Source organism: Nipponia nippon, unplaced genomic scaffold, assembly GCF_047370975.1.
Source record: "Nipponia nippon isolate SJK-2023a ecotype South Korea unplaced genomic scaffold, ASM4737097v1 scaffold_5, whole genome shotgun sequence".
NCBI lineage: Eukaryota > Metazoa > Chordata > Aves > Pelecaniformes > Threskiornithidae > Nipponia > Nipponia nippon.
Window position 1 is genome coordinate 45,978,534 of NW_028262369.1, and position 26,271 is coordinate 46,004,804.

General features: G+C 36.6%; 1 protein-coding gene across 4 annotated transcripts in view; it reads left to right on the top strand.

Moving 5' to 3' along the window:
• DENND1B (DENN domain containing 1B) overlaps positions 1 to 26,271 on the top strand; it is a 168,517-nt gene that overhangs the window by 73,338 nt on the left and 68,908 nt on the right. The window contains exons 6-10 of one of the 4 annotated variants that reach the window (XM_087733244.1): positions 4,548 to 4,617; positions 6,528 to 6,608; positions 9,813 to 9,872; positions 11,702 to 11,755; positions 15,189 to 15,299. In XM_087733244.1, coding sequence (XP_087589370.1) covers positions 4,548 to 4,617; positions 6,528 to 6,608; positions 9,813 to 9,872; positions 11,702 to 11,755; positions 15,189 to 15,299 — 376 coding nt within the window. The remainder of the gene's footprint in view (positions 1 to 4,547; positions 4,618 to 6,527; positions 6,609 to 9,812; positions 9,873 to 11,701; positions 11,756 to 15,188; positions 15,300 to 26,271) is intronic. The other 3 variants (XM_087733247.1, XM_087733245.1, XM_087733248.1) reach the window with 3 other exon arrangements.

A 26,271-nucleotide genomic window follows, 5' to 3' on the forward strand; every position in this document is an offset into this window, starting at 1 on the left:
TACACATTTTGTGTCAATTTTCCAGACAGAAAAGTAGCCCCTAGACATTAGACATTTAGGTACGGAAAGGCAGTTTCCTTAGTTTTATTTGATTACTAGAAGTTAGATTCCTGCTGATAGTTCAGGACTGTTAGTGGTTACCTGACTATTTGACAGAAAACATTTCCTCTCCTTTATTTAACCTTTGACTCATGAATGTAAAAGTTTTATCAGAGCTATAGTAGAAGCACCAGTCTAGTTACGGCAACAAGGGTTATGCGTGACTTTGAATAAAAGTCTGAGCTCCTGCCTTGTGGCTCATTTGGATTAAAAGAAAATGCTAAGTACGTTTTTAATTAACCATGAAATATCTTGGGCTCTTGTTTTCGTGACAGGCAGTGGCTGTACTTTTAAATAAAGACCACTGTATTCTCAATCAGGGAATACATATCTATTAAAACAATATTGCGTATATTTTGATGTTTTTCGTTATTATGGGAGAAATGTTTTGTGGTAGCTTTAGAGAAATTGTTCTATGTTGTTGGAGGTTGTTGTATGTTCGTCTTGTATATTTATTTCTCAAACAGGTATTGATTGTAACATGAGGAATGCAGAGACAATGTGTACAATTAAGGAAAAATAAAAAAGAAACCAATAATGGTTTCATAGTTTAAGAACCTAAATTATTTTTACTTGAAATTCAGGCTTCTAAATACAGTAAAATTGAAAACTAAACCACTGTTGTTCCTCCGCTTTATCTACTATGAAGGGGTTTCATTGATAACCTTTTGACGTTTTTGTAAGACAGCTAATTAATTATGAAATGCACTGCTCATAAATAATTTTATGAATACAAGTATGATGGTAAGGTCTTTCGAGTAATGGACTTAATTTTGATTTTTATCTGTTGTTAAGGTACATACATATTAGTGTGACAGTTTTGAGTTAGGAGTAATATATTGCAGGTCTCCTCTATTAACTGCAGCCATTTCAAAACTATTTTTTGCAGACAGTGCATTTCTGTACTGACTTGAAAAAAATTGTTACCCAGCCTAACAGATGTTGATAGACATTTGTGTGCTGGATGACTTTTCTGTACATAGACTAGTTCTTCTGTGCTAAACAAGATTAAATGATTTTGCAAGATTTGCCAACGGTGCAAGCTGAGAAGATTCTTTTACCTGCAATGCTTCTGGTTTTTAGCTATCACACACACACACAAGTGCCATATACAGTGCTTTATCCAATACGATGTACTGGATAAAGATGTGAAGCCTATATCATGGGAATGTTCATCTATGAATAAATCTATTTACTAGAGTAGTCCAAATAAATTAATAGGATTATTAACACATGTGCTTCCAAAATCAGCCTGTGATATAAGAGGACAAAAATGTTGTTTGACAGCCGTGAGGATGTTACAAAATAAAGAGAGCTTATACTTGCTTTTTGAATTGAGAATCTAAAATACCACCTGATATCGCCCTCTATTATGAACAAACACAACCTGTGTTTATGTTTCCTTCTGCATGCAGAGATGCATTGTGTATGCACATGCACAAATGCACTCTTTATGAAAACAACAAATGTAACAATTCTTTATTATACTGAATTAATAGCAATTAGCAAATACATAAAAGAAAAATATAAAGGGAACTTTTCTGCTTTCCAATAGATCTTTGTAATATTTTATTGCAGTAAGAACAGTATAATTAAAAATATTGACCAAAAACTATTGCAATTAAACCGTGCTTTTGCAGAACAGAAGATTATGTGGAAAAGAAACAGAGGACAGGTCTTGGTGGCCTTTGGTTTCATGCCATATAATGTAATGGAATACTTGTTTTGATTTCCTTAATTTTTCACGTTTAAGAGGCATATTGAAATTACATTAACCCCGTGTCTGTGGTTATAAGGCTTAAAGCAATTCTTTTTCCAATCTTTCAGCTCAGAAAGGGAACTGGCATTTTTAAACTATGTTCAAGTAGTCTGTTTTTACAATGTTTTTCTTTGTGGTTTTGTTACATGAAGACATGGAAGTGTATCATCAACCTGATTTTGCTAAGGGAAGAAATTCTTGTACGAGTACTCTGGTCAGCATGCCTTGCTGTATGAAAGAAAAATCTCCCTTGGCTTTCTGCTAGGGTTCATTAATTTCAAATAATGAATTTGACCTTTTTATGCATAGGCTTAAAAACGGCATTTAATTTTTCTATTCGCCATAAGACGGGAGTTGAGAACATAGATACAAGAAAGAAATATGGTTAATATTTTATTGAAGTAGGAGCATTTATTTTTTTTAGAATGCTGTTCATAAATGTTCATTATGAAAAATGAGTGATCAGATAAGATTTTAGAGTATTCTACAGCAAAATATCTGGGGTGATGAACACTGCTAATGCAGAAGTGATAGCAAAAGACTGGAAAGCTTTTAGGTAATCTAACCCACTTGTGTGTCCAGTGTTATAAAAACACTTTGTGATTTATATGTACCTTCTGCCTTGACTTGGACAAAATGCTAGAAGAGTGTTCCAGTCCCTGCTGTAATTCTAGGCTGGTAAAACTGTTCAATAGCTCTGACATTTGCAGGTACTCTGAATGCTGTAGTGAACAATTTTGTTTGCCTATCTGCGCTGCGTTTCAGTGACATGTAAAACCAGGTTAACATGATTTCAGAAGATAATAGAACAGGAGTCCTAGGTGGAAGAAAACTCAAAGATCAGATGTTTTAGGTGCTGGTATGATGGGTGTTTTACAAGGGCATGCAGCGTTCGTGCCTGTAAGCAGTGAGTGGCCTTACACAGGTGCAATGAAGTAAATTTTATGATTATATAGGAATATATTGAAAAGCAAATGCAATAATGTCACACCTTAACTACTGTCAACAATACCAAGCATTAAAAATGTCTGTGAGCATTAAGAGGTTGATGTAGTTTTGATTAATAGCCAGCACAGTATATGGTAAAGTGTGATAAAGACATTAATACAGTGGCTCTAAAAGAAATCATTGCCTCTGTGTCACTTTGGCTTGGCATGTGTAAACTCATGATGGTTTTTCGTGGTTTTGTTTTTGTTTTGGTTTTTTTTTTTTTTTTAAGAACCAGCAGTTAAGCATTTATAAGGACAGCAAAGTAGGATTGCTACAAAATGCATAACTATGTTCAGATTTCTGCTGTTCTTTTCTTTGCCCTAAGGGATCTGTTTTTAAAGCCTTGCCAGCTGCCTACTAAGAACAGAGGTGTTACAAAGAAAACATAACCCTTCACTGGACTTGCTGCACAAAAGTAAACTTGGCTTCTCTGCCAGCCAGGGTTTCCCCTAACAGGTTTCCTTTTCCTATCAGGGAAAACATTCAGGTTCTGCATACTGGGCTTTTTCAGTTGCAGTTATATATTTCCTGAAACATATAAATTTGAAATTTTAAGGTCTGTCCACAGCACACACTAAAGCTTTTAAGAAATGCATTGGAAGTATGTCCGTGGATTTACACTGCACTGAATAACAAAGTGTGTAGTATTGTTACATGTAGGTATGAAATGTAGTAAAAATATTTCAGGCCTTATTTCTTTCCCAGCCCCCCATCTAATCTCAAACAACTAATATTAACTGTACTATTACCATTTTAGTAAATCTTCTTTGTGATAAAATTCTAACAGGCATGAGAAGGTGTGTAATTTGTAAATAAGGAGTAATTTATACTGGTACTATGTAGTTTATCAGACTTATTACATCGGTATCATAGGCTTAAATAGTGATTATGGAAAGTTCTATAGCATGAGGCCACTGATGATGTCACTGTTAAAGGTAACTGTTCTGTAAATAGATGACAAAAAAAATGGAACCAATGCCACTGTGTTTGAGTTTCTTTTCTCATGCTCTTCAGTTACGTCTTATTTATCTTGAGTGCTGTTTAACTCACTGAGAGTATTGCACGCATATGGGATGAAGATTTGTGTTGAAAGTCGATTAAGTATTCATGTATTAATGTGCTGTGTGTTTACAATATTGGTGAATGCTCACTTATTTTTAGAAGTTAATTCTATCTATAGAAATTACTCTATAGGGAAACAAATATTCTTACATGACATCTATACTATTGCATAGCATTGTACCACTTGTCAAATATGGGGTACCTGGTCTGCCCAGGTAAACTTGTTTTTCATTTTCTGGGGAAGCAGCAGTTCTGGCAGCCCACCAGATACAACAGGATGTCAAATTTCAAAATTGCAAATAACATAACTACTGACAATCATAACAATTAAAGATAATGGGAATGTGATTTGGCAAGATTTAAAATGATTTTTGGTGCCTTTAAAATAATGAGAAGTGAGAGTATTATGAGCTAATCTATGCTTAATGGAACTTCAAGCAGGTGTCCAGCATAAAGAAATGTAGTTTTGCTAGTATCTCACAGTGATGTACCATTAAATTTGTGGGGAAAAGTTTTATATGCATTTTATTTATATGTAATGTGCAAGTCAGATTAACCATAGTAGTATTTTATAAGCACTGGAAAAAATACATTGATATTTTATTTTATTAAAATGCTTTTTCCCCTCCTGTTTTAGTTACTTACCATGGTTTGAGGTATACTACAAGCTCCTAAATACACTGGCAGATTATTTGGCTAAAGAACAGGTAATTTTCGATATTTTATTTCTTTGTGTATAAATATTTTCCTTGAAATAATAGTCACCATTTGAAGTGCTGTAAAGTCATTCTATACTGTTTAAAAGTTTAAAATTTTAGTAGAATTTAGAATCAAGTTTTTACATTCATCATATTAAAATTCAAAGAATCTGAACATACAGCTGCCACTGTCACTTGAATCCCACATTAATCTTAAAAAGCTGCTGAGAATATACCTTTATAAAGTGTCAGTCTTAGCATAAACAAGTCCTGGGTGAAGTGTGAGCAAAGTGTCACATCACTGGAGATCTGTATGATGTATTGATTGTAAACTGTAGATCTCTGGAACTATCTGATTATCAGTTACAAACACTTTTTTTCAGAACTGCATAAAATATGATGTACTGTTTCACCCTTCATATTAACTAAAAACTACCTCTCATAATTCTGTCATCTCAACTAGCAAGACAAAATTACTTGCAGCTTTTGGTGAAGAATCATGATAGTTTACTTTGAATATTCATGAGCAATTAGACGTATTCCAGGATTACGCAGGAGAGGAAATACTGGCATCTGTCTTTACTGAGAACATTAAAGCTATACCTTTCTGCTTTAACGATATTAGTGTACTAGATTGTAATTAAAAAAAAAAAAAAGAAGCATCAATAGTCAGCCATATGCTGTAGACTGGAAAAGCTGACATTTCAAGAATATATGAACTATAGAATAAGCAATTATTGTGCATTATAGTAAATGGACTGTAGAGAATGATGATATTTTATGTAAAAAGAAAATGCAGGAGGAAAGTTTGGTGTTAGCTGTGTTTAAATAAAGTGGAATACATTTAAGTCTTATAAATGGTATAATGAGACTTTGGTTTAGGCCCCGATTTCACTGTAATAGTGAAAATTGTTATTAAGGCTGTATTTGACAGAAGGGGTAGGGATTGTTTTCTCCTTTGTTTCTTGATCACTGGTTCTGGCATTGCAGCTATTACTGCAACCAATTTAAGTTACTGGGTTTTAAGTTTGTTGTCCTATATGCTGAGAAAACGGTTCCGATGGATCAGAAAGTTTTAGCAGTGTATGGAAATATTTTGTTATATTGCCTATATCTGTTGCTGAGGAGGCTGTTAGAGGATACTGCTTCCTCCTGGCCCAGGCACTGTTTGTCTGATGAAGAGCTAGACCCAAAGTCTTGTTTACTAGAATAAGATCCAGTAACATCATCATTCTTGCAGGGAGAGGCAGAAGCTTCCTGCAAACTCAAACAATATATTTAAAATCTGTCCCTGGCTTGTCACTGATATTTTTGGTTTTACTTTGCTAACAAAAAGAATTTAATCTCCATGAACAAAAACGCTAAACTGAATGAAACCCCTAAACCAAACAAAAACTCCAGCCGCATCTCTTCCCAAGTAAATGTCTCTCTTGGAGATCAGGATGGGGGATCCTAGATAAACCCGCTAGCTGCGTGTACTTTTTAGTAAACCTTATTAACTGTTTTATGTGCTCTGATGAATCATTTTTAAAGTATACAATAGAACTGTGTAGCTGCATATTTAGTAAAACTTTGAACAGACAAATGTCACGGCTATCAGTTTTAGGAAGATCATGTCCAAGATGCACAGACCAGCTAGATGTGTTAATACTATTTTTAGTTGCAAATAATGTGATTCATTTAAGGAGTATATGGGGAAATATGAGAGATTGATTTAACTTGCAGATACAATCATTTTCTGAGACACAAAGTTGGCCCAAATGTTATACTTAATATATAAATACTTCTCTGCAAATTGCAATTGTCTTTCTCATTAAATATATATATATCTTTGTCAATATATAGTTCGAAGTGTAGTAAATGGTAATTAGTCAGTTTTTATACAATAATTAACTACCTTTTAAAAATATTCCCTATAGGAAAATGACTCAAATGATTTGTTAAAATCATTGTATAGCCATCCTGTGCCAAAGGCGAACGCTTTAGTCAATTTAAGTGTGGTAAGTATTCTCTGTTTAACTCTTATTCCTATTACTGACTATGAAATAGTAGGTAAGGTTGAGCCAAAAAAACCCCCCAAACAGTCCTTTGCAAAGAGTAAACTTATGTTGCTTCCCATCATTAACTGGCTTGGACAACCTTCCCCCCTATCTGTGCAGAATAGAGTTTGTCTCTGTCTCATGTTGTTCTCTTGAAGTCATAGTCATAAAGAAGCAGAAATTTGAATTTTGCTGTATGGATAAGAAAGTAAACTGCAGTGGGATCTGGCAGTGCTAGGACTACTTTTTTGTGCTTCCAGCTGTTTCATGTAGATAATTTTGGTTTCTCCTGCTGTGAATTGGGAGACACTAACTCTGTTATATTGCCTCTTATGTCTGAGTAGGTAGGCTTGCAGGATTGGACAAAAACCTGTGTAAGCTGGCTTCTTTCCCATCTTCCTTTCCCTTCTTCCTAGTTTTGCTTGATCATGCAAAAATGCTGTAGGAAAGATGGTAGGAGACGTGTACTGTGTTACATGAAACTTTCAGTACATCTGGGTAAAAGAACGTGTCCACGCCTACCTTGCTTTTGTGCTCTGACTTCTCATGATGTGGGACTGGACATTGATAGTATGGCAAGGTGGTGTTGCTGCAGAAACATCAAAAAGTGAGCCTGTCACAGTTCCTGCAGTTTTTAACAGAAATGGCATATGGACACATGTTTAAATACATTTGTAGAGCCTGCATGAAATGTAAAGGCAATACAGAGCCTCTGCTGTCTCTGAGACATTGTTGATGTTCACGGCATCTGTAAAATTACTGCATGCATAAGTAACTGTGTGCAAATAACTGTTTCTTGATTGAACTAGCACAGTCTGCAGGGCACAGAAAGAGGTGATTTTGTAAAGGCTTCTCTTACGCACATACTGAAAGATCATTAGATTATTTATCTTGACCTTATTTGTGTCATTTCCTGTTACTTTTAATTGAGCCCAATATTTCGAGTAAAGTAAGCACAGGCTCTAGAAAAGCATCTGGCTCTATTATGAAGGCATACAGAAATGGAGTCTACCACTTCTGTTCCAGTAGTTACTCGCCCTTGCTGCTTAACATAATGCTACCTTTATTTCATTTTAATTTGTTGTATTTCAGATTCCTTGTTATGCTTTTTTCAATAGGCTAAAGAGGCCTAGTATTTTTCCCTCTTGAACAGTGCTAATCCACTGTATTTGGAAGTCTTTCCAGTCTTGTGTGTTGTTTTTCACTGGAACAATGTGCTGGTTTTTGAGGCTGCAGTCAGAATTGTTTCTGTTGCTAAGTTTTGTCTTTCTGTTGTCAGTGTAGTATTTTCAAGTCATTTTTCAGTTCATAGTACCTTTGCCAAGAATACTTCTGTATATCAAATAATATTTTGCTGTCATTAATTGCAGTATTATAACCAATTCTAGTTTGGCAACCCTAAAATGCTTTATAAAGTCCTTTAAAAATGATACTATGTTTCAGAGGGACATAGAGAAGTTTTAAAGATATTTTTCCTTCCATTTCTAGCAAAGTGTTACTGCCTGTTGCAGTCAGCATTGCAGGTCATCTTGCACAGAACTTGCTTACCTCAAAATGAATGTTGTGATGAACCTGGAAATGGATGTTGTGGTGAATACAGCTGGCAACACTGGGATGACAAATTGCTTGCAAGGAAGTTGATGCTTGCTGGTTTTATTTCAATATTATAGAATCATAGAATGCTTTGGGATGGAAGGGACCTTTAAAGGTCACCTAGTCCATTCCCCCTGCAACTGGCAAGGACATCTTCAATGAGATCAGGTTGCTCAGAGCGCCATCCAACCTGGCCCTGAATGTTTCCGGGGATGGGGCATCTACCACCTCTCTGGGCAACCCGTTCCAGTGTTTCACTAGCCTCATCGTAAAAAATCTCTTCCTTATATCTAGTCTGAATCTACCCTCTTTAGTTTAAAACCATTACCCCTTGTCCTATCACTATAGGTCCTGCTAAAAAGTCTGTCCTCATCTTTCTTGTAGTCTCCCTTTAAGTATTGAAAGGCTGCAATAAGGTCTCCCTGCAGCCTTTTCTTCTCCAGGCTGAACAACCCCAGCTCTTTCAGCCTCTCCTCATAAGAGAGGTGCTCCAGTCCTCTGATCGTTTTTGTGGCCCTCCTCTGGACCCTCTCCAACAGGTCCACGTCCTTCCTGTGCTGAGGACTCCAGAGCTGGATGCGGTACCTTCTCTGACTTCTGAATTTTTTTTTTCTCAATTGTCTCTTGTTCCCAGTAGCTTGTTACATCAAAGAGTTTTGTAATTTTTTTAGCGGAACAATGATTATCTAATCTGCACAGTCGAGCAAATGTTGTGGGTTCAGACCGGGCAGAACAGCAAGGAATAGCTTAGCCTGGATCGGAATCCTTGTTGGATCTACAGGCATATCTGTTTTTGTAATTCTCAGTGCTGCAAGGAGCAGTGAAATGTTTCTGACCACTTGCAACTCTAACTTTGTGTGCCTAGTCTTTTATATTGATGTTCCTTTCTTGCTCCTTGTATATTGTGAATAAGTTAGACTGTCAGTAGTAATAGACTTAAAAAGAAGTTACAGTCTGAAAAATAATTGTAGAAATGACATCATGAGTGCCTTTTTGTTGTGCCAGGATGAGTCTAGTTCAAATTTCATGATGCAGAATTAAAAAGATCCCTCCTCCCATTTACTCATAGATGTTAGAGCGGGATTTTGATGGCAGACCACAATGGTACTTAGGATTGCATGTATATAATCATGCATAAATTATGGCCAGTATCTGGATACATGGTGTTTCCCAGTAGTCCTTGGTCAGGAGGACACCAAAATGCCTTGATCCAGTTAGGGACCAAGTTTTACTTTCACCTGTTGGTCCCAGTAAAAAATATTCTGCAGCTGAAATTTATGAGGGGTAATCATTTGTCCTGTGAAACCCGAGCTTAAATATAATTTGAGTCACTTTTATTTTACCCATAGAGGGCCAACAAAAGTGATTTTTCTTTTTTTTTTTTTGTTTCTTTTTGTTGGAAAAGCTAGCTAACTTAGGTCTGAATTCACATGGGGTAGGAATACAGAGAATAAAACAGATTTTCAGCCAATATTTTAAACATGGAATATTACAAGCATTAGAGTCAGCTTTGGCCTTTCTGTTGGAAAACTAAAAAGTCAATTGTTCAATCTTTCTCTCATCTTGCATAAGAACCAAGAGATGATTTTTGCAAGTGAGCAAGTTTTGAAAAAACAGCCTTGTCTTGTATCGGTGAGTTTAAAAGGCACTATCTAAAGCCTATTGTAATTAAAGAAATAATTACTTGCTATAGCATATCTCTTTTGGTTTCAGGCTTACTTATACCTGTCCTTTGGGAAATTCTGCTGCTGTCTTTAGCCTAAAAGAGCAGTCTAATATTAATGTAACTATTCTGTTTAAATCAATCTAACTTCAGAGCTATGTGAGCGTGTGTCATAATCCTTTCATAAAAACCGCAACCAAAATCAAACCCTTAAATAGATGAACAAAACTGGCATTTTCTAGTGTCCTTTTTAGAGAAAACTTTCTGCAGGACAGCAACTATTCATTTAGTATCTCTTCGAAGGTTGTACATCTTCCTAAGGGAGTTCACAAAGATGTGCAAGGACTCCATACCACATTATTTTTGATGCTTTATGACTCTTAATGACTGCAGTAATGGGTCTTTGCTTCTCATAGTTCTGACTTCCTTTTCTGTTTAATGAGTGAAATATTATTACTTTGTTAATTATAAATAATTACTTCTCTAAGTTATTAACTTCATTACTCAGAAATCTTTTGATAAATATTCTGTGACCTTATTACATATAGGAAATAATTTTCTATTCTCACTATACTTCTGAAGAATGTAGGCATTCCATTAATTTGAATATTTTCCTGTTCTTGACTAGAGAAAAAAAATCTTAGCTTTTTTTGTCTGTTGATGCAAAACAATAACCTGGGATATTTATTGTGCGAGTGCTATGATGTTTATGAGATGCCTTTTTTAAGCCAATTTTTCTTCTTAAATTTTTAACTATTGCCAAATGACCTAATTTGTGGGGAAAATTTTCTATTAAATGTATCAAGCTGGTTTAATAAGTCTCCTACACAGAGTTAATAGTATTAATAAATTTTTTTTTGCTTGAACACAAGACACATTTAATATCTTATAGACTTCCTTTATGTTTTGGTATATCTTTTTCAAGTTTGACTTGAAAACAAACTGTGTCTTTGTGTTGTTAATTATAATTTTAAAATAGACTATAAAAACAAAGAAAGTCTACGAAAAATGTCAAAATTCTATTAAAAACAAATAAAAGCTAGAAAGTCAATAATTATCACATTTACTTAGTATGCACTTAAGGTTTTTTGTCCTTCAAGATTTAGACTAATATGCAAAAATGCCTTAAAAGTTACTGAGCTAAATCCATGTCTGGTAACTAGTAAAAGCACTGGATTAATGAGAATAATTTAAATTACATCTGTTTTTAGTTTAATCCATTTTATACTTACATCCTAGATGGCCTCAAACTAAGATGCATAAAATTGCTAATGTATTTCATAAATGATTGTGGAATCTCAAGCTGTCAGATCTTGCATTTCTGTTCACACATTTTTGATTCAAATATGTTTGGAAAGAGAAGAGAATGTATATCAAGTAATAATATTTCTATTCTAATTAATTCTCTCATGTGAATTATTTTTTCTTTTCCATTCTAAATTTACATTTTGTCCTTTAACATTTTTTTTTGGTTGCAATTTTTAAATTAATGCCTAAGTTAATCAATGCTGCTCTCAGGCTCGTGAAAACATTTAAAGCTGGCTTAATTTCAGTGTTATTTCAAAACTGCAGCCCAGTGTTTTGTTCCCTTGGTTTGTGTGCTGTGCTGAACCAGAGCTTGTCATTTTGTGTTGTGATCTGCTTAATTCTTTGTCTAGTAGTGGTAAGAATGCTATTGGAAAAATGGCTATTTGCTTAAACAAAGATGGGGTTGGAAATCCTAAATGCTGGATTTTTTCCAAAAGAATTTTTGGTTTCTGTGTGCATAAATTATTAATTATTTTTCCCCATTCATTAGCACTCGTATTTCATTACTCCTGATATAACTGGATTGCCAACAATCCCTGAAAGCGTAAGTATACAGTTTCTTTTTTTTTTTAAATATTTAGGAGAAGTATCAACCTCATTCTGTGGGTAGGGCTGAACTCTGCTTTTATCAATAGGAGATGTTTTTTTTTCTAGGACTGTTTTTAGAATATGATTGATGTCTATTATTACAACCTTTAGCTAGTAGTTACAGTTGCATTCATCATTCACCTATTTTAAGGCATTAACAGGTCATTTTTGATCACTGCTATATCCACCCTTTGTTCATAATTACTTGGCTTGTTTGCATTTGTTGGGATTATTTATGTAAAATATATTCTACTTCTGCACCTCGTGTTATTTGAATACCTGCCCTTTAAACACTGCTTTGCTAAGCTGCAAATTCAGCTATCAAGATATGCAGTTGTTTTTTGTGTAAGAAGGCATTGTTTCAGGCTTTCTGAAAACATGCCATACCTGCCTACATTTGGATGGTAACCATGTGCCAGGAATGGTGGTGGTTATTATTATTATTGGGTTTTTTTGTTCTTATGAAGACTTGCATTCTGTAGATGCTAAATCCTTGATGGTGCTGTGGGTAGATTGCAAATGTGAAATCTCAGATCACATTCTCTATGATGTGTTTAGCTGGATAACATCTAACAAAAAAGCTTCAAAACTTGCTGCTTTCTACTCTTGCATTTAAATCTGGAATTGAATATGGATGTATAGATGTGCATTTTTACACTTTCAAATAATAACTTCCTTCTGAAAGTTAAGCTGCTGGGGGGTTCACCACAGTAGAAAATCACGCAGTACCACAGAACTCGTTCTTGGTAGATGTTGTGGTGTTTGTTCAGAAAGTGTGACAGAAGCGTGCTCACAGCCTCTGCGGTGGCGCATCGGTGAGGTGCGGTGGGGAGGGCGTCCGGATCGCCCGCTCCCCGGCTCTGCGCTGCAGCCCCGGCTCCGCGCTGCGGGTGAGAGGGGAGGCTGTGCCCCTCACCATCCCGGGCGGGCAGCGGCTCCTGGGCCGCGGGGTGGGACGGGCGAGGGAAGGCAACGGAGCCGGGAAGCTTAGGCTGGCGAGGAACGGTGGGGTGCTTGTAGCGGAGAGGAGGCCTGCGGGTACGTCTGTGGTGGTGGAAAGGAGTCTGTGCCAGGGACACAGAGGAGATGTCGCGGCCCTTGTTGCAACCCAGAAAACCACGGAAAGTTGCTGGATAGAGGAGTAAAAGAGAGGACCCTTGTTGCAAGGGCTCTTCGGGCAGGACAGGGCATAGCTTTTCAATGTTTATTTTCATCTGTTTCACCCTACGGGTCGAATTCCTCTATTTTAAAGAATTCTCTTGTTCTAGCTTATTATTTGGGGTTCTAATAAAACACAGCTTTGGAGGTTAGAAGGCGCGTTATGTGTTCAACTTGAAGAAAATGTGGGAAGCTTCACTCTGGGCCTCTGGCTGATGGAGGGTCTTGAGATGGTGCGACTGTGGATTTATTTTTCTGATTCTGTGGGAGAAGGGAAAAGTAATTTTCAAGGTGCCTTTTTATAATTATTTTTTACTTCATTTAAAAAAGTCTCATCCTTCCAGTATGAATCAAAATAGTATGGTACTAATGGAGGGTTAGAACATGAAGGGAGTGAAGAGGTGAGGTAATTACAGTAAACTAGCAATAAAATGAATTTTCTTATTTTTTGTTGCAAGATTCACATATTTCAGGGGCAGTAACTTTTCAGATGTAATGTAGGAATAGCTGTGACTGTCTCCTAAAGATATATTGGTCTGTACAAGATTGCAAACTCTTTTTACCACAGCTTTTGCAACACAGAATCAGCATACCATTGTCAACTACAGTGTTAGAGGGTGTCCGAGGTAAATTGGACTCGAATTGTCGTGGGGCATCAGCCTCTGACAACTAGTTAAAGGAAGCACTTGAAAGACCAGAGTTTCTTTCTAAATTGAGTGTTTGTAGCCTTAAAGCTCTTGTTTTTCTCTCTTCCAAAATTTTATGCGGCATGGACCAAGAATAACTCTATACTCCGTGTCTTCAAATTAATAATGCATTTCTGAATTTACATGGAACTGCATCGTCCATTGGATTTTTGTTTGTCAATATCTTTTTTTATTTAATATCGCAATATATCCAAAAAGGAGGTCAGTCTTCTGATCATCATCTGGGCTTTAACTGAAGTTAGCTTTTCATATAGTAGAGTCTGTAAGGAGATAAACCAGCAGCTGGTGAACAGCAGCTCTGCCCCACACCGCGTTCCCTGACTGCGGAGGGCTGTAAGCCGGGGAGGCCACAGCTGGCCACTGTGTCCTGGCCCCCGTGGGGGAGCTGCCGGCAGTCAGGGGGGTCACCCCGCTGTGAAGCCTTTACCACTTGTTATTTCAGGGGTGCATTACCTTGCTGCCATGTGTTGGCCACGTCCAGTATAGACTAAGAGTTCCACTGTTCATATTTCTGTCCTTGAGTTGGGGCATGTAGTTGATAGACCTCCTATATTAATGTTCAGTAATATGTTGTTCCTGAGAAGAGATGGGTAAGAGTTCTAGTTGCAGATACAATAATGAATGTGTGAAATTAAGTGTTTTGTATATTGTGGGGTGTATTAGTATATTTTCATACATATTCTCTAAAGTTTGCAAAAAATTGCTGTTTTCCTAGGCATTTTTGCTGGTAGCTGTTGTAGCTTATTTAGAGCTTGTATGTCTCTGGCACTGTGCCATGCAGAAATACTATTAATTTCAGCTGGAACACAGACATCCTCCTTCCTCCACCCCACCCCCCTTTCTCTTTTTCCCCCACTTTTGTGTTGTCTGAACTATAAATAAGAGGTGCTGGTGACTTTGCTTTTCATTAAACCCCCCAGTGGGGATGGCAGTGGGGTTCTTTTTGGGGTGAAAAGGGTGGCTGCGGGAAGGACCCAGTACCTTCTACCAGTGCTGGTGGACGTTTGATGTCCTGGCACATGCAGCTCAAGCAAAAGCTTGGTGTTTTTCAGCAAGCTGTTTTGCTGTACTTGAAGTAGAATAAAATGTGTTGGGAGAGCCCGGCAAAATAGCACAGTTTTGTTATTGTAGCTATGACAGAACAGTTATTGCAGTGGTGGAAGATCTGTTCCTCGGTTGGAAGTAATGGTTACCTTAATAGCATATGGTGCTATTGATATAATACCAAATTTAATGTTTTTTTTCAAATCTGGAAAAAAAGGGCAAATCTAAATTCACAAGCATAATCAAATGAGCAAAATATTAATAACTTACACCACAGTTAATTTTTCATTGGCTTTAAAACCCAGTCAATTATTCTTAAAGCATACAAATTTTAATGCAAAGGGATTTCTTTCATAGTTTTGGGTTGGGTTTTTTTTTTCCCACCTACTAATTGGACACAAATTTTTGTAAGTAATATATAAAATGCTCCACTTAGCTACTACTGTTGCTATATTGTTAACATCTTATTTATTTAAACAGAGAAACCTCACTGAATATTTTGTTGCTGTGGATGTGAACAACATGCTGCAACTTTATGCCAGTATGTTGCATGAGAGACGAATCATTATTACCTCTAGCAAACTAAGCACTGTAAGTACTTCACACATCTCCTTTTAAGTAGAATATATTGAACATTTCACAAAATGACCTGCAGACCTTTGTGGTTTTAGATATGTTCCATGTGTACTTATAAGACAATATCTACATACTTTTCTGATACATGGTTTTAGTCTGGCTCTTGAAGTACAAAAGTCTGATTTATATAAGACCTACTCAGATACATTAAGTCAGGTTAATTATTTTTCTTATCAGGAGATGAGAGTTCTTTAACTCTCCTGAGTTCGTTTCTGTGCCTTCTAACCTAAAAAGAATTCTTAAGGGCTATTATAAGATCTTTATTATTCACTTGTGGCTTATTCCATTGGAGCTACTTGAAAGAAATCAAGGGTCTATAATAATAGCTGCTATCCTAACCTGGTAATAGGTAGATTCATCTTTGTTAGAGTAGTTTGGGAGTGCATACTGTAATAGCTCTGATTTGGAGCAGCTCTTCAGACTGATAATAATGTACAACTCAAAATAGCATTTTTTTTTTTTTTTTATTAAAGGTTTTGGGCTACTGCCCACATTAAAATGTTTGGGTTTTTTTTCCTTCTTATGCCTGCTGAGACTGCTTAATAAAAGAATGTTGTGTTTCATTTTGAAAGTATACCTAAATGTTCAGATGTTATTTTGTTTTATTCTTCACAGAATCTTAAGTTTTTAAAATATCATGTATTTTGAAAATATTCCCAAGATTAATTTTGCATTAGTACAAGACGGTCACTTTATAACCAACTTTCATCATAGAGTATATTTGTTATGCAGAATCTTTAGCCTGTTAAGCACAATCATTGAAAATACCTTTATTTTTTTTCAACAGTACTGCATAAAACATTTTGTTTAATATGCTTTCTGTGGTGGAAAATCAACTTTTTGTTCCTGAACACTGCTAATTGTACTACCAAATAAATGAACAGTTATTTTCAACACTTAGGTGCAAGGTTGGATATAGTACTAGAAATTAGTATTTTCGAAGACTTGCAGGTGCTGATTTCTGATACATACAGGTGCATGTAAGGAATAAGAATTTTTTGATTATAAGTAGTGGATAAAACCCCTTTAAATTCTTTTGAGTCAAAAGTAAATTGAAGATGGAGAAGATTCAGAATTGTCATAAAAGGCTGACAGGTTTAACTGCCTTTTTTTTTTTTTTTTTTTTTTAACACCACAGTATTGGGTCCCTGAATCTGCAGTCACCATTGCAGTTAGGGGAATGCACAAAGACAGCACTTTACCAGTGGTTTGCAGAATATGGAGCTAAGTTAGTCCATGGTGACTGGAGAGTAAAGGAAACATGGGCTCATATAAGCGGAGGCCATTTGAACAACTGAAAACCAGAAAAATAAATAATGAATGAATATAAGCAATCTTCAAGTTACTAGTCAATGATATATTTTTTTACCACCAAATATTTTACTTCACCTTGGGAAATTTCCATATGCTATCACACTTTTTTCTTCCACTTGCTGAAATGGCTAGGGGAAGAACTGGGCATTGCAACATAGTAATAAGACCACCCAAATGGGCAAAGAGAATCTGAAGGGAAGGCCCTTTCAAAGAACCTGTCTGCTTAGTAGAAGTTCACATGATGTAGCAAAACTGTGGAATAATTTTTTTTTTTTTTCTCTAGTTTGCCAGTCTGGGACCCAACTTGGCACGTTAAAAAAAAAAAAAAAAAAAAAAAAAAAAGGGAAAAAATACACCATAAAAAACCCTCAGCTCCAATGATGCCCCAGTCAAACCTATTTTACTGCTCCAGTAGAGAGGAGACAGGAATCATGATGGCAGCTCTGTGCCTGTGGAAGATTCATTCTGCAGGTGGGCACGTGCCTGTCCGCTTAACACAATTTGGAATCGTACTTTCAGCCTACATTTGGATCCTCTTAAGGCTTGTTTTTGTTAGGCTGAACATCTCAGCCGATCTCTGTTGCTATGATATGACAAGAGAAGAGGAGGTATCAGAATCACACTGCTGATCTAGACCACCTTATTTTTATGTTCAGATTCCAAGTTTTTTGGAAGTCATTACAGAACAACAGATATTATATGCTGGTTGTGAGAAACTTTAACTTTGTTCAAAATTCAGCTATTTATTCCAAACCTTTTCATGAAGTAATAGTCATCTTGATGGTGTCCTTACTTGAAAATAATTTATATCGCTCTCTGGGGCAAGGATAGGTAGCAATAGCAGACATTTGTAGTGGCATTTAGATGTCCTGAAGAATGTCCCCAAGATGTGAATGTAAATAGTAGATTGCAGGTCAAGTCCAAAAAGAGACAGCACATCAATTTCACTTTTTTCTAGTTATTTTTTCTGTCTACTAGCATTACTTAATACTAGCTAAATGAAATTACTGCCACATCATGCTGGATCCACTTCTGATGTAGGACTGGGTTAATTTCCACTTGCACTAGTGCGTTCTGATAAAACAGAAAAATAGACCTGGTTTATCAAGAACTTCAGTGAGAACTGCTACCTGCTAATCTCTTTCATAAACAGAACAGGACTGCTGTGAGGCTTGCTTCTTTACAGAGCAATATAGTCTAAAAAGTAAATTGAACACTTCTCAGTATCTCCTGTAAGAATTTAATTGAATTGCTAAGAATGATTAAATGTGTTTTTGTGATATTTCTTCTTTAAAATGTTGGATTGCTTAATATAATACAAATAAGCAAATGGAGTTATTTGGACATTAGCATTTGCTAGCTTTGTGCTGTTTCACTATTGTGTAGAAAACGCAGCAGACTGGTACTTTGTGTTGCAAAGGTTGTGTTTTAATATTCCTAAATTACAGCTTGATACTTGAAAAGATTATTTGTTCAAAAATAGTGCTATCAAGTACAGCTTTCTGTTAAGGGAGTTGTGCCTTATCTTTGGGGTTAACTGAATATCAAGTGTTTATGTCAGTTCATGAAGACTGGGTTGTGATGTCACCTTTGAATTATCAGCTCTGTTTCGGTTCACTATCTTAGGGCAGTGACAGATAAAAAAAGGCATAATTCAAGGCCTTGCTCACTTTCTCCTCAACCCTTCTTGTGGGGGGCCAGGAATGGAAAACTACACTTACTTACGTACAGGAATTCTTTGTTTAGCATCTCTGCCCTATAAATTTCATGCTTTCATTATACTCAAGTAAAGGATCAGTCCTGTTATGGAAAAAGGGGGGGAAATGCTGCTATATTTAAAAAGAAGGTTTACTTTGGAGGAAAAAAAAGAGAAAGAGAAAAGAAGGTTGCCTATTTTAAGCTGTTGCGGAGTAGAGTTTTTTAATTAAAAAAAAAAAAAGAAAGAAAAAGAAAAACATAAGTACCATTTTATTCTGAGGGTGTGTTTCAATTGTCAGTTTATATTTTATTTCAGCCAAGCAGGCTTTGTTTTATATGCGTTTTCTGATTTTTTTGCAATTGTTATGTATTCTTTGCATCTTTCTTTAAATTGATATTCTGTGTTTTTACCCCCTTTAAAAAATCCTTTGTGGGGATCCTTGTCTACTTGCCCTACCTATTACTACCAAGACATAAGTGGAAACTTCCCACCACTCCTTTCTGTCGTAGCTTCTCGGTCATTATTTGCCCTAACTGTTGATTCTTTTATTAGTTTGACTTTCCAGCCACTTTAATAACATGATTTTCACCAACCTCACAGCTTGCTTCAGGCTTAGTGTTAGAGTGAGATGGATTCAGCTAGCCTGAGGATTATGCTCTGTAAGATCTGTTTGTAGCAAAAATTACCATTTCTGGCTTTTGAACAGTAAACTACAAAAGAGAAACAAATTATATAGCTTTGGATTAAACGAAAGGATGAATGAAACAAAGGAAATGATCTGTTCGCAGAGGTGGCTGTTAATTGTTTCACTTTAGCTGAAAAGGAAGACGTTTCCTAAATGTCATGCTGTATGTTCTTGCACAGCACTGTTTTCTCACACGTCACTGCATCTGCATGTATTCTTATTAGTTGCATGGAGCTGTACGAATTTCAGTACAAATAATTTTTTAATTCAGTCTTTTTATAAATTATTAAAGTGCTGGGAATGGCTTTTCCAGGAAGGCTGAACTACAGCATTGATTTTATGCATGCTGGAGGCAGGCCCTAGATGTTTCGGCCCCAAGTGCACCTGCTGTGGTAGTCTACCAGAACATCATACCACACTCTCATGTATTCAAAGCAAAGGAATAAATCATGATTTTACAACAGTGCATCAGTTGACTTATTGCTGTTTTGTGACCGGAGGTAGGAAGGATTGCTGTTTAAAGCCATGTCATCGGTTCTCAAGTCACTCAAGCATGAAAGCTTGTCATATGCCTCTGTAATTGTACCTCACCAGTCTTTCCCTAACTAGTCAGCTGGGGCTGTGCATTTTGTCTCAAACACCCGGCTGGCCCATGTCTGACAGGAGCTTTCTCATCATCCTGTCAGTAATATGCTAACTAGAGTGTATCTTCTGCGGCCTACACTGGCAGGTGGAAAGGATGCCACACTTTAAAGCAAATGTCTAAATGTTATCTCCATTTTGACCAGTATTTGTTTCAGGTAATACAAGTCTGATGTGTCTGAGAGCATGGTGGTTACAAAGTTCTGCTTTGCGCTGGCTGTAGGTTTCTTTGGTGATTCCTATAAAAACAAACATATATATTAATAAAAGATACAGGTTTGTGGGTTTTGTTTTTTTTTTTTTTGTGGTGAAGGAGCAGTGCATATAAATTTACACACAAACATACATTTGTGGAATCACTTTTACTGTTGCTTGTATGCAAAAAGAGTTTTCTGCAGTTGCCCTCAGTCACCATAGGGAGTTGGACTGAATGGTGGCTTCATGTTCCTTGCCTCGTTGGCCTTGTTCAGGCATGGTGACCCTATCCATGGTCGCTCAGGCACTACGAAGACATGGAGGCTCCTTGGAGAATGTAGTACCAGCCACTGGAGAAAGTGAAACACCCCTTACTCTAAACATGTTGTCTTTGTGAATCATTTTGCTCCTCCTGCATCTGACCCTAAATTCAAGATTCTCGAGTTTATGTGAAAATCCATATGTCCCAGGGCAGTAATATTGTCAACTGAATCAGAAGACAACTGTGGTGGTTGTCCGTTTCTCTCATGTCACTTAAATCTCTCTGCGTTTTACATGTTGGAGATTCATGGATATGGTTAAAAAAACTGCTAAGCAGCGCTTTGTGACTAGGCCAGATCGCTGGGATGTGGTTTTGGAGCACAGTGCACGTTAGTGTGGAGCCTGGAAAGACAGAAAACTCCTCTTTTGTGTATTTATGTTTCTGAGTTCAAAGCTGGCTATTTATGGAGCTACTTCTCTGGTGCAAACTAAGGATCCAAGACAGTGGAACAATTGGCTCCATACAGGCCTTCCATGTTGGAGAAAATAGTGGCATTGGGAGCTGTCATACAGCCTAGCGACATCCTCACATTGCCTTCTGCTAGGGTGATGCTCCCAGTTCTGATTAAACGAACTATAGCATCTAATTTATTTTAATTGTGCACTGTAGTGCAGTCACAATTTTATCTAAAAATGTATTTATGAAGTGTATGGCAGACCCATTGTAAATAATACTGGTCCAATAATTAAAAAAAATTATAGATGTAAAATTTAATTCGTATCTCAGATTCCTGTGATGCAGTACATAGTGGGTGGAAATATGCAAGGGCTAAATTTAGTTCTTGGAAAACAAGAAATGGATGGGAATTTATCATTAACTTTCAAGGCAGAACAGATATTCTGCTGATACTCACTGAGCTCCCAGAAGCATAATTAGAATTCATTTTGGAATATTAGGTCAATTAGATCATTTGGTCTGGGAGTAGATGAGGAGTGGTGTTTAATTTTTTTTTTTTTTTTTTTTTTTTTATAGTTCAGGTGTAAGCAGTCTAAGATAAACTGGGCAGAGGTGCGTGTTGTGGGTGCAGTTAAGGTCCCATTGGGACACCCGTAGGGAGTGTAATTCTAGCAGTGAAGCTGCGGGATGTCAATATGGAATCAGAATATGGTTAGGATATACAGCCAGACCTGGAAAGCTCTCCAGTCTTGAAGTTTAGAATAGTTTTCCCACTGCCACAGCATAATATTAGGAGAAAAAATTGTGAAAGACTTTGTGAAAAGAAATAGAAATGCGTGGTCAGCAAATGATTAAAATTCTTTTTCTTTTAATGGTGGGGGGGGGAACAATAGAAAGTTGCAGATAGCTATTACCTGCCATCTATGTAAAACATGAAGAACTGTATCACTGGGTTTTATTAAAAAAAAAAAAATCCCAAACCCCAAACAAACAAAAAACCAAAAAAAACACACTGTAAAAGAAAAGCATGTAGATAGAAAGACAGATCTACAAATTCATTTCAAAATTAAATTTTTCACTTATTAGCACTTTCAGGAAAAAGAACAAATCCAAGATTAAGATAATCTGGAGCAAAAGTTGTTTCTTTTCCCAACTCATATAATCTTTGGCAATTCAGTAAAAACTGCCAGAACAAAATGCTGTGTAGAGCCAGTGCAGGTGCTACTGTGGGCATATGCAATTGAAGAGAAGCCTTTAAGTACCAAGCCCTTTGTGGTTGGGCTCTATGAGAACTGAAAGCAAAAGAGTCTCTATTCTGTTGACCAGAACTGTCTCACCCCCTAAAAAAAGTACCACTGAAGCCATTGGTGGTTGTGTGAAGCATAAGATGTGAAGATGAGTTACTGAAGGGTGTGTGAGTGTAATACCAGCTCTCTGTTCTGGTGTGCCATTATGGCAAGATTTCTGCTTTTTCATGGTCACTGCTGCTTTATCACTCACTCTTTTTTTTTTTTTTTTTTTTTTTTTTTTTTTCAAAATTCACCAATGATGAGATGAACTGCAACATCGTCAGTGGTTATCTCTACTCTTGCTCACAGTAAATAAGTTGTCTGTCAGCTATTCACAAGGAAGCTGTTCCCTGCTGCTTCTTAATTAGTGTATGGCAGAAGAACATACCATGGAGTTACTCTGGGGGAGGAAATGTTAATAAAAATTATTTTCCTGGAAACTATTCTTTCAGAAGCGAGAAACATTTGCAGAACTCCCTTGTTTTGTGGGAGGGTAGCTCTTCCTCCACAGAGACAGGTCATAAAATAAAGGAGGGAGGAAAGGGGGAGTCAGGAGATAGTCAGGAAAAGGGACAAAAAGATGTATATGTTTGTGGAGTTCTGTGTTTTTCTGAGAGGAAGAGAGAAAGAAGTTAGGAAATACATGAATGTCAAAAAGAGAATAAACAAATTATCAAGAATGTACAGAGATTAAATGGAGAAATATGAGGAAACTGGAATTATTGAACAGATGATATAAAGCAGCATAATTAGTTTATTATAGGATAAATGAATATCAAAAGAGACCTGTTAGTTAACCTAATCTGTAACATGTTAGGGATAAAAGCTGACAACTAACTTCCAGAAGTTTAATTTTCAACCGATGAAAAATACTAAAAACCTTTGTGGGATGAAGAAATTAACTAAATCAAGTTACGTGGCTTTTTCTATGCCACCCACACCTACTTTGTTATATAGATACCTCTGATTATCTGTAGAAGTGCGTGTAGGTCCTTAGTATAGGCACAGTATGCCAGTGGTATTCCTTGTTGAGCGCTCACCTGTCTACTACCACTTCAATTTTATTTTCTGCTCAGCTTCCGTTATTGGGAAACATGTCACTCCTGGAGCCATAGGCAAGGAACAAACTGTGTCTGCAGTCTTTTCTTTTCCCTTCCAAACTAATGCACAAGAATGATGCCATAATGCTGCTTTGTGAATCAAGAATTGCAAGAAAAGAATGAAATTGATTGTATATGAAGTGCTGTCAAATTCATGAATAACACTCTTCTCTTCCCTTTCCTTCCCCTAGAAAGAATGATAAAAGGAAGTGAATAATACTAAACAAACAAACAAACAAAAAAAACCCCAAAACAAACCCAGGAGACAATAAGTTTTTTATATTAGTGTTTTCTTTTTCACATTTAATTTTCACAATGGAAGAAGTTAAAATTTTCATCTGTGGACTGGAAATACATTTCCCTTCTCCTCTCTCCCTTCTCTGAGAGAGGAGAACTGGGGGGTCTCATCTTGCCAACAGGAGAAAAATGCATTATGGCTCATTTAAGGTCCTCCCTCTTTTTCTTCTTAAAGATTATGGGGATGGCAGATTGGAAACGATTAGCCAGGAGCTAAATTAAAGAAATGCAGAAGAAGTGACTTTGGATATTGTGGCTTGGACAGTATATTCTGTTCTCTTTCATTGCTCAATTATTTTTCATCAGTGACTTCTGACTTCTCACCAATGCCAGCAGAATGGACTAAGCTTATGATTTAGTCCAACTGTTTATTCTTTAGAGCTGGGAAGGGATTTACGCTCTGTTGTAAACTGGCGAAAGCAAGGGCTCCCCACTTTTACTCCCCAAGAAGTCTTCCCCCACCCACTCAGGAAATGGATGGGAAGGTAGGTCTTAGCAACCGTTAAGTATCTGTTATGGGTTTGGGGCCTGATCTCATTCCTGATCAAACAAGATTTAGATATGGATGCCCCTTTAACAAAGCTGGTAGTCTTAGGAGTTGTAATAATGTAGAGGAGAGGCTTCCTTTCACCTGTACAACTGCTCCCCTTTCAGGAAGCAGACAGTGGTTTCTCAGTAATTCTTGTAAATTGGGAGTATTGGGATAACAGCAATAAGTTGGTCTAGGTTGATGGTAGCTGCTGGAATTGTGGTAAAACAGTGACCCATCCCCTACAATTTATTGCTATAGGTATTAATAAATAGATGAGAGAACTAAATGGAATCTTTGGCATCTTTCAACATATGTGTGGTCAAGGCAGTGGGAGGGAAGCAGTTCTTTGGCCCAATGGGACTGTGAGGGAGGAGGGAGAGAGCACACCAGTACCCATTTCTGGACATGGTGTTGACAGAGATTGACAGTGTTTGAGGGTTTTTCAAGAAATGGTTTTGTCACAGTAGTTCTTTAGTTGCTTACAGTAGATTTTGAAAGGTTGTATGGTATCACAGGTTAATTTTACTTTAGTGTTTTGTCTAACTTCTGTTGCTGTTTTTGGCTTTCTGACAAGATTCTGCTAATCAGTGTCTGTCTTTCTAGTTTGTGCGTTGCGGTGCGTGCAAATCTTGCCACCTATGCTCTGCCTCTCTTTTTACCTTTGGTTATAGAAAAGGCTTTGAAGAAAATAATTTATATAGATAGAAAGTAACTGCCAGACAAGTTTTGTACAGGATACCAAATAATTATTTTCATGTTACTCATTGAAATTACATGAATAATAGGTATCAAATAAGCATAATGTGTGAGTCTGCAGAAGATCTTTCAGCCGAAGTAGTATGGCTCTAGACATGTCAGTGTTTTAGCAAAAACTAAAATTAGAAAAGGAAAAAAAAGAAAGAAAAGAAAAAGGGGCCAGTCCCTTTGAAATCCAGAGTAGAAAGGTTCATTGATAGAAGTGAGCATTGGGGTAGCAGATACACACATCAGAATTACTGCGTCCACGTGAGGGATGGGGAGGAGCTGCACTCTTCATGTTCCCAGGAGCAGGGAAACCTGCTCTGATCAAATCTTGAGCTAAAACTTTTCCTGACTGATCCTGTTCAGCAGTGTGTAGATTTTGAACAACAGTCTTCCCAAGTGGCTGGTTAGTGCCATAAGGTGGAAAGTAACTCATCATTCTCTAGAATTTGTGCATTATTTCAGTCTTGCAGGGATTTGGTAGTAATCAATTTACTGTCACCCAATACTGAATTTTGCTAACAAACTTTGTAATGTGGCCTCCCACTATTTGGAGAGACTGTATTATCACCAGGCACATAGTTCTAGCTTTTTTTTATTTTTTCAGGAGACAGAGATAAAATTATTGTACCAGAATCACTACAAAACTGGAGAAAACACCACACACCTTTCCTTGTAGGGTGATGAAAGCTTATATGGTGATGCTGGCTGCAGTGTCTTATCAGAAGAGATCAGAAACAGACTGAAACCTTCAGTTGTACTCAGTAATGTTAGTAAATTCATTACTGATAGAATGGGACAGGAAACTTCTTTTCATGTCCAATGAAAATACTAGGGATTTAAAATTACATTTGTCTATTTATTAGAGGGTTGAACATTGAAATTTTTTGTTAAAAGTTGTTTTTTAAGTAGTTCAAGTCAGTTGACTCATATTGTTTATGTAATTTAAAACCACATTATTTAAACCAATTTTAAAACCATAATTAGATTTATTTTTGGAATAAAACTTGTTTAAACTAAAAGACATTCTTTGAAATGGAGAAAAACAGTCTAAAAACCAAATTGTTGGAAGCAGAAATATTAAAAGTTCTGTTCAATATTGACAAATGAGTTTCAACAGACAAAAACTTTACTTAAAAACTGCCTGCCCATTTTATTGGGGATAGAAACACAACTCTGGTAGGTCTTTTCCAGTACAGTGGACTGTAGGAGGATGTTTCAATATTATTTGTTGCCTCAAAACATGTAATAAACTATCAGATTTGCAATAACTAGGTTCTGCAGCACTGTTTTGCTATAATTTAAGATTTTCTAGCAAACTGTAAAGTTGAGCAATGATATGTTTGTGTGTATACATAAATATATAGCAAATTTTATTGGACAGATGCTTTCACCTTATATATACAACCTTATCTGTAAAGGGGGTCACAGTTCACAGTTGATGTAATCTCCAGTTGTTGCTGGCAAAATAGGTAAGGTTGTACACAGCCTTGAAGATGACTTCAAGATAATTTAGGATAACTACTACCTGTCTTGAAAAAGAGATTTTTCTGATCTATGACATTTCTCTTCTTACAAATCTCTTTTAAAAGGTGGATCTTGATAATTTCTTTTGGAATAGATAGCAATCAGCAGACAGGTTCCATATGAATGCCTTTTTCCCTAAATAGCGTAGAGAATTGTTTTCTGCAAAAGATCTCACCAATTGGTCAAGC